General features: G+C 45.2%; 2 protein-coding genes across 2 annotated transcripts in view; both read left to right on the top strand.

The window, feature by feature from the left end:
• Nucleotides 1-2,668, top strand: part of LOC309564053 (uncharacterized protein) — a gene marked incomplete at its 5' end in the record, with an annotated part of 37,716 nt that extends 35,048 nt beyond the window's left edge. Inside the window, one exon of the mRNA XM_082268680.1 lies at nucleotides 720-2,668. Coding sequence (XP_082124806.1) covers nucleotides 720-2,162 — 1,443 coding nt within the window. The 3' untranslated portion in view covers nucleotides 2,163-2,668. The remainder of the gene's footprint in view (nucleotides 1-719) is intronic.
• LOC309564464 (uncharacterized protein) overlaps nucleotides 1-12,550 on the top strand; it is a gene marked incomplete at both ends in the record, with an annotated part of 826,241 nt that overhangs the window by 483,902 nt on the left and 329,789 nt on the right.

Genomic DNA, 12,550 nt, shown 5'->3' with positions numbered 1-12,550 from the left:
CTCCGGATGTAGCCGGACCACAGTGTTATAAAGTGGGAGAATTATCGTTTTATCTCTGGAGTAAATCCCCTTTTTTATGCATGTAAATATTCTGTTGGCTTTGCTTGCTGCAGCTTGGCATTATATGCCAATGCTGAGTGTGTCATCTACTAGAAAGCCCAGATCCTTCTCCATTCTGGAATTCCCCCAGAGGTTCTCCCCTAGTGAGTAACTTGTGTTTATATTTTTAGCCCCCAAGTGCATTACTTTACATTTTGCAACATTAAACTTAATTTGCCATGTAGTTGCCCACCCCATTATATTATTGAGGTCTTCTTGTAAGGTTTCTATATCTTGCTATGAAGTTATTGTCCTGCTTAGCTGTGTATCATTGGCAAACCCTGAGATTGACCTATTTATCTTATTCTCTGTAACATACAGTACTCGTCCTATAATCCCCTCATCACTGTCACTCCTATAAAAGACGGTTCTCGTTGTTTCCTCACTCTCTGACTGAGGTCCATGAATAAAGAAATGAACTGGTAGGAGATCAGAGGACCCATTTACTAGTTACCTTGAGGGGGGAATTGTAAGATCCTCAGAGATAAAGCTGTCTGATGTGGGCGGAGTCCTGGTTTAGGGGAACCAATCTGCTGATGTCTAGTAATAATCTTTGTATTTCTATTTTAGTAGATGGACGGGAGATGAGGAAACCCTCAGAGGATTGTCTCACTTTGTCTCCAGACTGTAAAGTAGAAGATGAGGACATCACACAGTATAGTCCAGGAGAAAACCCGGCTACCTCAAATGTCCATCCGGCACCACACAGTGTAGATGGACCATCGTATTCCTCTTATCCTGAGGAACCTCAGACTGTGAGGGACGGTGCCGGACCATTGTATTCCTCTTATCCTGAGGAACCTCAGACTGTGAGGGACAGTGCCGGACCATCGTATTCCTCTTATCCTGAGGAACCTCAGACTGTGAGGGACGATGCCGGACCATCGTATTCCTCTTATCCTGAGGAACCTCAGACTTTGAGGGATGGTGCCATCCGTCCAACAGATAAGAGGTTTTCCTGTACTGAGTGTGGGAAATGTTATCCACGGAAATCAGCTCTTGTCAGACATCTAGGATCTCACACAGGGGAGAAGCCGTATTCCTGCCCAGAGTGCGGGAAACGTTTCCTTTTAAAATACCGTCTTAATGAGCATAAAAAATCTCATACAGGTAAAATGCCACATTCCTGCCCTGAGTGTGGGAAATGTTTTGTACAAAAATCCGATTTTGTTGCACATCAGAGATCTCACATGGGAGTAAAGACATATTTTTGTCCTGAGTGCGGGGAAAGTTTTTCAGAGACGTTTAAGCTTTACAGACATTGGAAATCTCACACGGGTGAGAAGCCTTATTCCTGTTCTGAGTGTGGGAAATGTTTTGTACAAAAATCAGAACTTGTCCTACATGAGAGAACTCACACAGGAGAGAAACCATTTTCCTGTCCTGAGTGCGGGAAATGTTTGTCAGATAGGTCAAGTCTTTGCAGGCATCAGATATTGCACACAGGTGAGAAGATGTTTTCCTGTTCTAAATGTGAGAAATGTTTTCAAGAAAAATCCCATCTTGTCACACATCAGAGGTCTCACACGGGGGAGAAGCCGTATTCCTGTCCTGAGTGCGAGAAATGTTTTTCACAGAAGTCTAATCTTTACAAACATCAAAGATTGCACACGGGGGAGAAGCCGTATTCCTGTCCCGAGTGTGGGAAATGTTTTGCACAGAAGGGCTCTCTTTACGATCATCAGAAATTGCACACGGGGGAGAAACCGCATTCCTGCCCTGAGTGCGGGAAATGTTTTTTACAGAAGTCCAGTCTTAACAAACATCAGAGATCTCACACAGGTGTGAAGCCGTATTCCTGTCCTGAGTGTGGAAAATGTTTTTCAGATAAGTCCAATTTTTACAAACATCAGAGATCTCACATGAGGGTGAAGCCACTTTCCTGTCCTGAGTGCGGGAAATGTTTTTCAGTGAAGTCTGGTCTTGATAGACATCAGCGATCTCACACGGGGGAGAAACCGTATTCCTGTCTAGAGTGCGGGAAATGTTTTTCAGATAAGCCCAATTTTAAGAAACATCAGAGATTGCACACAGGGGAGAAGCCATATTCATGTCCTGAGTAAGGGAATTGTTCCTCGCTTAAGTCCTGTCTTCCTGTACATCAGGGATCCCACACAACCCTGGAGGTGTATTAGTGCCTTGAGTGCGGGAAATGTCTTCTATATGAATGTTGGTGGACATGTGGGGAAGAAGCACACCCTGATATACACCTCAGATATACTCCATGGCTGATCTTCATCATGTAAGAAACACTTCATAAGGAGATCCGAGATCACCAAAGACATGTATGAAGTGTTGTCCCGTGTTGGCCATTGATAGCAGGAGAAAAATAAAAATGGAGTCATTACCTTTCATTGGCTGAGTGTATTTTGTGGTGGGAGATTTCATAAACGCTTCCAGGTCGGTTTCTAAAAAATGTGTTCATCGAATGTGACAAGAATTCTGCCAGTCATGGCAAATTGCGATTTCCTATAATTGTCAGTTCCATCTAGTGGTCGTAATGTGCTATTTCGCTATTGTTTCTAGCAATAACCAAAAAATTCACCTGAATGTATATTGGGATCAAAATTAATTGTAGAACCAGCTATTCTACACAATGAATTTGAATCGATATTTTGAATCCATTGGAAAAATATGAATCCGGTTGAAACAAATTTTGTTACAAAAGCAAATAAATTAGTAACATACGAATAACAAATTGATCCGAAATGAAATAAATGTTTTCGTTCTGCACACGCCTTCAGGCTAGGTCCCTAGGGTGCCCAGTGCTGCAAGCTCAGTCCCAATATGTGGGGAACCAGTTGCCTAAGCACCAAGATCCCTCATTACCAGGCCTGCTGGGATCAAGTAACCGGGAGCACACAGCAGAAGTTGTGAACCCAACGGCTGATTGCTGAGGGTTGGTGGCTCTGAGAAGCAGCTACATAGGGTCGCAGCCACCGTCCTGAAAAGGGAGCTAGAGCATAAGATTCTCCAGGGCGCAGAGTCTAAGAGCCAGCAGGTTTTCAAGAAAGCCTCTGATAGAGAGGATAGACTTGGCTGCAGCTGACTCCAGGTCATGGCCCCCAGGGTCTTCCAGCTCACGCTTATGGATGGCTTTGGTGGATGGAGAGGAACCAGCAGTCCAAGGCAACAAGGGATGGTCAGGAGAACAAGCCAAAGGTCGGGGGAAACAAGCAAACGGGGTGGTTATAAGGATGAGCTGAAGGTCGGGGCAACAAACCGACAGGGATGGTTAGAAGGACAAGTCGAAGGTCGGGGCAACAAGCAAACGGGGATGGTTAGAAGGACGAGCCGAAGGTCGGGGCAACAAGCAGACATAGATGGTTAGAAGGATGAGTCAAAGTTTGGGGCAAAAAGCAGACAGGGATGGTTAGAAGGACGAGTCGAAGGTCAGGGCAACAACCAGACAGGGATGGTTAGAAGGACGAGTTGAAGGTCAGGGCAACAACCAGACAGGGATGGTTGGAAGAATGAGCCGAAGGTCAGGGCAACAACCAGACAGGGATGGTTGGAAGAATGAGCCCAAGGTCAGGGCAACAAGCAGACAGGGATGGTTAGAAGGTCGGGCAACAAGCAGACAGGGATGTTCAGGAGAACAAGCCAAAGGTCAGGGCAACAAGCAGACAGGGATGGTCAGAAGGATGAGCTGAAGGTCAGGGCAACAAGCAGACATGGATGTTTAGAAGGATGAGTCAAAGGTCGGGGCAACAAGCAGATAGGGATGGTCAGAAGGACGAGCCGAAGGTCGGGGCAACAAGCAGACATAGATGGTTAGAAGGATGAGTCAAAGGTTGGGGCAACAAGCAGACAGGGATGATCAGGTGAACAAGCCAAAGTTAGTACACAGCGATCAGACGTAGAGCACACTGCAAGAAACACTCAGGGAACACACAATTGTTGCTTGGGCAAAGCTGGCTTGCAGTGGGCGGGTTAACATAGTGTTTCCTGTTAGAGGCTGGGGAGGAGGGAAGATCACTTAAACACACAGGTGTGAGAGCACGGTCCAAAAAGCTGATACACAGACCAGAGAGGTAAGCAGACAGTCAGGGCATGAAACATTACTGCCCATTCATGACACCTGCTTCCCCCCCCCCCCCCCCCGCCATGTCACCCACTTCCTGACTGGCTGGTTGCTTGTGCACTTGATACTGTGCACTGAAGAAGAATTCGATTTATTGTCTTTGTAGAAAACAAATTCACAATGAAATTACATTTGTACTCCACACATTTTTCATACATCACAGTCATCAACTGCGCATTTACCATACATGATTTAAATATAATTAATTACAGTCTGGATTCCCCCCCCCCCCCCCTTAACATTACCTGTAACTGCTCTCCTTAAACTCACAAATGACCTACTAACGGCAAAAACCAACAGACACTTTTCTGTACTACTTCTCCTGGACCTCTCTGCTGCCTTTGACACAGAGGACCATCCCTCTTCTTCAAAAAAATCCCAGACAAATGCAACCCTACTACCTCCGCCATGTACCCCGGACTCCTCTGCCCCTCCTGCAGGCTCGGGACTGCCATGCTGTATGGAGTGGAGGGTGATCAGTTCTCGGATCTCCCCTCTGGTGAAGGAACCCAGAAGAGATAAGTACTTCATCACCTCCAGGCTCAGAGCTGTCATTCCCCGGTCACTGTGGTCAGGGAAGAAGCTGATTAATCCCAATCTGTCCTTCATCAGCTTCACACACACACAGCCCAAGGCCATGTTAACTCTAGGAGATGTTTCTCGGGGCTGCAGTTCCTCTGAGCTCAACAAGGATCTCACCTCTATTTCTTCACTCTAAAAACAGGAAGTGATGTCAGGTACAGACAGGAAGTGATGTCAGGTACAAATAGGAACTTCCAGGTGAAAGGTGAGTCGGGAGGAAGTAGAGAGGAGACGTTGCTGGAAGTGGCAGTAGAGGAGGTAATAAGATCTTATTTTCTATCTACACCCAGTAACCCCCCCCCCGTCATGTCCGTCCTCTTCCTCCATAGTCACTGTGACCTCTTTTATCTCCAGCAGATGATGATACACACATATATAGTGTGGAAACCTAGATTAACCCGAGGGGCAGAACATTTCCCCACTTACGGGGCCGGAACATTCTTCTTAGCAGTCTCTTGTAACGAGGGATGAGATTCGGATTCAGGGTTTTACTGAAATTGTCACTTCAACACCCTTCCTCCAAAGATATATTATTATTATTATACATGATTTATATAGGGCCGACAGTTTGCGCAGCGCTTTACAATATGAGGGAAGACAATACAGTTACAATACAATTCAATACAGGAGGATTTAGAGGGCCCTGCTCGTTAGAGCTTACAATCTAGAAGGGGGTCAAGTGAAATAAAAAGGCAATAGCTGTGGGGGATGAGCTGATGGAGAAAATGGAGGTACAGTTGTCAGGTGTGGGTAGGATAGGCTTCTCTGAAGAGGAGGGTTTTCAGAGATCGTCTAAAAGCTAATAGAGTAGGAGATAATCTGACAGATAATGGTAAGGAGTTCCCTAAGATTGGTGAGGCTCTGGTAAAGTCCTGGAGGCGAGCATGGGAGGAGGTAATGAGAGAGCTAGAGAGCAGGAGGTTTTGAGAGGAACGAAGAGAGCGATTCGGTTGGTGTTTTGAGACTAGGCTAGTGATGTAGCTGGGGGCTAAGTTGTGAATGGCTTTATAAGATATAAACCCCTACCTCACACCTGACTACCTCCGCCTTGTACCCCGGGCTACTCTGCCCCTCCTGTAGGCCCGGGACCGACATGGTAAATGGAGTGAAGGGTGATCAGTTCTCAGATCTCCCCTCCGGTGAATGAACCCAGAAGAGATGAGTACTTCATCACCTCCAGGCTCAGAGCCATCATTCCCCGGTGACTGTAGTCAGGGAAGAAGCTGATTGTTAGTTAACTACAAATCAAAAAAAAGAGATGAACATGACCAATCATTGTACCCTACGCTCTCCCAGGACATGGGAGAGAGAGGTTAGCACACTAAGGATAGGTGGACCTGAAAGAAAAGAAAAACAGGTCCAATACTGTATAACCATGAACAGTAAATAACTGGATGGATCTTATGGGGGGGGGGGGGGATCCAATCTTTATGTTGTAGTGCAGCCAGAGATGGCCATGTTAAGAGTTGCTTGTCCCAATATCCAAAGATTAGAAGGAGGAGATCAATTGGTAATTTTAGCAGAGGGATTCCTTGAATGAAGGAAATAGTTTGTTACCAAAGGGCTGATATGTAGGAGCATGACCAAAATCAGTGTGATAGGGAGGGTCTTGGCTGATGGCAGAGAGGGCACGAGGCGGAATGAGGGTTACTCTTATCCATTAGGAAGTGTATATGTGCAGGATGTATGGTTTTCATCTGGGTTTCCCTCCATTGCTCGGAGGGTATCGGCTGTAGGACTTTGTTGTAGCCTTGCAGTAGTTTATCTGGGAGCTCCAAATCCGGGAAGTCTTTGCCCCAATTTTTAACAGATGAGGACATGAAAGGGGAGGTAATTTTGCTGATCAGAGGTTTGTATATATCCGAAATAGTGTAGGAGCCTTCTTGGAGTAGGAGATCGGAAGTCAACATCCTGAATCGTTTGCTGCCTTCCCTGCATAAAGAGCGTATAAAGTTGGTACATTGCCAGAAATAGAAAATATGGGATTTTAGTAGGGAGTATTTTTGTGACCGAAAAGGCAAAGGGTGAGCCAATGTCCAGGTTGCATAAGGAAGAGAATTTCGTGAGGCCTTTGCTTTGCCAGGAGGCATAGACGTGATGTTCCATGCCTGGGGGGGAAGATAGGGTTCCCCTGAATAGGGAGATCTCTAGAAATGAACTGTGAGAGGTAAGCATTTGCGTATTTCTATCCATGCTATAGCTGTGTCCCGCAAAAGAGGGTTGTGCTGCAGATTCGGATGCAGTGATTTCCATTTGCAATGGAGGAGTGCTGTCAGAAAGTTGGGGTGGACCATCTCTGATTCCCCTTTTTTATGTCTGAACCCGCAGAGTTCCCCTTTTATGCCTAAACCGGCAGAGTTCTCCTTTTATGTCCGAACCCGCAAAGTTCCCCTTTTACGTCTGAACCCGCAGAGTTCCCCTACACTGTAAGGGGGACTCTGCAGACTCTGACATAAGGGATGCTCTGGGAACCCTGATTTAAAGGGGAACACTGAGAACTCTGATGTACCTTAGTGTACTCACTCCGAGGCATGAGAGAGAAGGGGGAAGGGGGAGACTTTAGTCACAGACAGGGATGTTCTCATTTTAAAGAGATGACTATTAAAAGTGAGAGGGGGAGGCCCATCCAGTTTTCTAATTCTTGAGTAATTTTCTTGAGTACGGGAGGATAGTTCAAGGAGTAAAGGGATGTTGGAGTTTTTACCTATTTTAATTCCCAGGTAGGTAACATGATTCTTGGCTATGGCAAATGGTTAATGTAATGACCAGGATGGGTTAGCTGGGGTGCCCAAGGGAAGAATCTTGCTTTTGGCATAATTATTATGATGGCCGGAGCAAAGTTTAAAATCCTCAAAGGTGTTTTTACTAGTAGTCAAGTCTGAACTGGGGTTGGCTGGAAATATGAGTACGTCGTCTGCAAAGAGGGCTGACCGTAATTCATGTTTACCTATATGAATCTTGACTGTTTAGGTTTTATGGAGAGAAGTTCAAGGGCCAAATTAAAGAGTAAGGGCGAGAGGGAACACCCTTATCTTGTTCCTTTTGTGGAGGTGAAATTCAGGTGTGAGAAGACCCGCCACCGCCAGCCTGGCCGTGGGAGACGCATACATGAATTTGATCAAATGGTTGAAAAAGCCGGAAAAGCCCATTTTTTTTTAGTACCAGTGAGAGCCAGTGGAAACTAACATTGTCGAAAGCTTTCTCTGTGTCCAGGGTGATGATAGTGTAGCACCCTTCTAGGTAGGTGCTAGTGAGGACATGGCTTGGTTTGGCAGGGGTGAGTGTAGCACCCTCTTAGGTAGGTGCTAGTGGGGACATGGCTCGGTTTGGTGGGGGGTGAGTGTAGCACCCTCCTAGGTAGGTGTTAGTGAGGACATGGCTCGGTTTGGTGGGGGGTGAGTGTAGCACCCTCTTAGGTAGGTGCTAGTGAGGACATGGCTTGGTTTGGCAGGGGTGAGTGTAGCACCCTCCTAGGTAGGTGCTAGTGAGGACTTGGCTCGGTTTGGCGGGGGGTGTGTGTAGCACCCTCCTAAGTCAGATGCCAGTGACAGAGTATAGTTTTTGTCTCTGTCTGCCTATCAGAGGAGTAGCAGGCAAATCTATATTGCTTTCTGCTTACCAGGGAGCAGGATCTGTGAGTGAGGTGGGCTCAGTGTGTGATTCATTGAGTCTAGAGGAGTGTTTCACACTGGTCCAATAGGAAGGCATGTTGGACAGTGGGAGGAAACCTGACCAATGGATACATAGGCTTTGATACAGTCCTGGTTATTGGCAGAGACAGGCTGTCTCGGTGCATTCTGGGATATGGTATAAAAGCCAGGAGCACATGTGCTGCGGGGTCTTTGGCTGGTGAGCAGAGTCCTGGAGGGAGGGTGGCGGTTGCCTCCTGCTCTAGCAGTGGCACGTGGCCTCAGGAGGTTGTCCTGAGGGCCAGAGGAACAGAGCTGAACCCAGAGGTCAAGGAAGCTGACTGAGGGGGAGACACTGGAGACCCTAGAAAAACAGTATCATGAGTACAGGGGATCGTGTCAAGGGGCCTGACCTGAGGGGGGCCACCCCGGTGTAGGATAGTCAGTGGAAGGGTGTCAGTGGTCAAGGAAGTGGTTACTAAGGAGAGTGTCCTGAAGATAACTTTAGTCCATCAAGTCATCTGGAAAGAGACTTAACCCTAAATCCACCCAAGTCGCAAGGTGGATCAACAGCCTGGCTGTATCAAGAGATAGATGTCCTCCAATGTCTTGTGTATAGTTAATTCGGAGTATCCCACTATTCCCTTCTCCCGTCCCTAACTTATAAATAAAACACAAAACAACCACTTACCCCTGGACTAATTATTGACTGAGCCAAGAAGTAAAGTGATAGACTGTGAATGTCAAAGTTGCTAACGGTAACCCAGGGGGACCCGAAAGTGTGAAAATCCAGCAGTCCTTGAGGGGGCAGTGTTACACCTATATGAATGCCATGTATGGGGGCTTGACTATTTAGGTGTCTGGAGAGAGGTTCAAGACCAAATTAAAGAGTAAGGGTGAGAGGGGATACCCTTGTCTCGTTCCTTTGTGGAGTCGAAATTCTGGTGTGAGAAGACCCGCCACCATCAGTCTGGCCACAGGAGACGCATACATGGATTTAATCAAATGGTTGAAAGAGCCGGAAAAGCCCATTTTGTTTAGTATGTATAAAAATAACCAGCGCTAAAACCTCTTAAAAACGGTGAACCATAATTTACTGTGTGCAGTAAGAAGGATAAATTACTTAAAAGTGCAATATAGTAAGAAAATATTGGTGACGTCACTTCCTGGTCTACGGCCGAGACCGGAAGTCGGTGAGATAATACAGGAACCGCATCGGCGGCTGCATTTTTACTACTGGCATCCATTGATCTACTTAAATGTGAGTTTAAAATTTATATTTTACCTGGAAATAAATCGTATTGAAACATACTGCGCTATGAGACCCCTTTTTATATCTTTCCCCTGAATTATCGAGTGTCTGAGCTATATACCTGTAAGATTTACAGACCAGCTTATAGGAGCAGGACCCTGGCTCCCATATCGCTTGTGGAGACCCCATTTCTTCCTGGGAAACGGCTTTTTAGGTCTGCAGGTTGACACAAGACACCTGACACGCGTATATGAAAGACAAGTGAGGTGAGCGGCCATTGCACTTATTTTGAGGATATCTTGCTCACTCACTGTGGTACTGGGATCACTAATAATCGCTGGCTGTAATTTATACCTAATATGAACTTTTATCCTTAATGTTTGGAAGATTATTGGACCTTTTTCACTTATTTATGGACCACACTTTTTTTACTCATCCACTTCACCTTTTGTATCACGTTTTGTCATTATTGTGATAATTTTTTTCATCATAAAGTGATTTTTTATTGTCTGTTCACAGGGGTTCACCTATTATAGGGCATTGTGCACCCTGATATTTCAGTTTTATTAACCGCTTCCACTTATTGATTTGGATCACAGCTATTGTGAATTTACACTACTATCTTCACAGCACTTCTTTAGCTCGCCCTTTATAGGGCATATTTCTTCATTTCTCTTTAATTTATTTGATTTCGGAGCTTGTGAACAGTTCCTCTACTCATAGAAGCTGGGCAACCCGCTCCTTTTTATCTTCGCAAGGTGTTTTTGTACCTTTTTGCACATTGCTCACAGCCACCAGCAACTTATGTTTCTTAAGCCCCGTACACACGTACCGATCGTCGTCATACAAACGTTCGTCTTTTCTCCCCGGGATGTCGATGTCTGTTGAAAAGTGCAAAGACAGCACAAGAAGTTTGTCCGCCGACTTCAGCTGACTGCAGAAGTGATGTCATGTAATGGTTAACTTTCCCTGTGTTTTTTCTTTTCTGAGAATGCCCAGTCTTGCAAATCTGCGGTCTGTCGGCTGATTTCTGTACTGACAGGCGAACAATCGTCCGTTCTGGTGTCGGCATACAAAAATTTTTATGTTTGCAAGAAAGACTCTTGTCTGCAGAATGTGCGCAGACAGCTGTCGGAGGCACCATACTAACAAGCGTACAATCGGCAGATCTTTCGTCCGCCGACGTTTGTATGACGACGATCGGTACGTGTGTACGGGCCTGTATGGTATTTTAACTGAACTTTTTGTTTGTTTACATCAATTGCTTCAGTCCGAGCTTTTGACTAGTTCTGGGTCCATAGAACTTATACAATCAGCTCATTATCTGCATATATATTTATTTTTACTATTTCACATCACTTATCATCTTGGAATATTTGGACATTTTAGTTCACTGCACATTATCTGCACTTATTCAGCACTTTGGCACTTTAATTCAATTCTTATACCGGATATTATATAATATATTTTCTTACTATATTGCACTTTTAAGTAATTTATCCTTCTTACTGCACACAGTAACTTATGGTTCACCGTTTTTAAGAGGTTTTAGCGCTGGTTATTTTTATACATATTATTCTGATCGTATGTGGTGACACTACAGAACTAGCTGCAGGACCTCTGGTGCTCCATCTATTTATCTTTGCATTCCCGACATTTCTTTTCTTGTTTGGTAGCGCATAGATTTTACCCTTTATTCTACCATTTTGTTTAGTACTAGTGAGAGCCAGTGGAAACTCACATTGTTGAAAGCTTTCTTTGTGTCCAGGGTGATGATAGCAAAGTCTCTCTCTGGGTGGCATTTAGCATGATCAAGTACCATCAGAACCTTTCGGATATTCAAAGTGACAGTTCTACCTTTCACAAAATCTGACTGGGCAGGGTGTATTAGGGTTGGGACAATGTTAGCAAGTCTAGTGGTGACGATTTTTGACAATATTTTGACGTTGAAATTCAGTAAAGAAATGGGCCTATAGGATCCTGGTTCGAGGAGGTTTTTTCCTTTTTTTGATAGAAGTTTTATGATGGCCTGGTTGCCCAGATGTTATTGTAGGCGTTGAGTCGGGTGGGCTCAACTAATTCCCAAAGAGTTGTAAAATTCCCGGTTAGTCCATCCGGACCAGGGGCTTTGATAGGGGCTAGTTGGCGAATTGTCATGGAGATTTCTGTGCTGAATATGGGAGCATTGAGGGTGTAAAGTTGAGCGGGGGGTTATCTTTGGAAGGTGTATCCTATCGAGAACATTTTGAGCTACATTTGTATCATTTGGGTCAGGGGCATAAAGGGAGGAGTAGAATTTTAGCATGAATCTATTTATATCCTGAGGGGTTGTATTGACGGTACCTGAAGAGTCTCTCAGGGCGGTTATATGGGTCGGGCTGAATGGGCCTTTGCGAAATTTCGCTAAGGGCTTGCCTGCTTTATTTCCGAACTTAAAGAGTGTGGCGTCAGATAGCGAACGTTTGGTTAGTTCTAAATTTTGTGCCCATGTGTCAAATTTGCATTTAGTGGTTTGCCAATTTTCACTGTTTTCAGGGGAATCTTTAATAGTGAGAGAGGGCTGGACCATTCTAAGATGTTAGCTTGCTTTCTTATAACTAAGGAGAGCGTTTTTCTTGTAGGAGGAAATGATCCGTCCTCTAAGATATGCTTTTCTGTTTCCCAGTAGAGATTTGGGTTATCAGAGTGTGCTGCATTAGAGACTGTAAAGTCGTCCCATGCTTGGGACATGTAGGTCTGGAAGTCGGCATTGTTATGTAGGTAGGATGGAAAGCGCCAAAGGCAAGGGTTTGATTTGGAAGCTGAATGGTCAAGTGACCAGGAAATTGGGGGCATGATCTGATATGGCTATTTCATGAATTTCGGACTCCATTACCGAAGGAATGATATTATCTGTGCAAAAGA

This window comes from Pelophylax lessonae, assembly GCF_965119305.1.
Source record: "Pelophylax lessonae genome assembly, chromosome: 9".
Taxonomy (NCBI): domain Eukaryota; kingdom Metazoa; phylum Chordata; class Amphibia; order Anura; family Ranidae; genus Pelophylax; species Pelophylax lessonae.
This window is presented reverse-complemented; position numbering and strand designations above follow the sequence as displayed.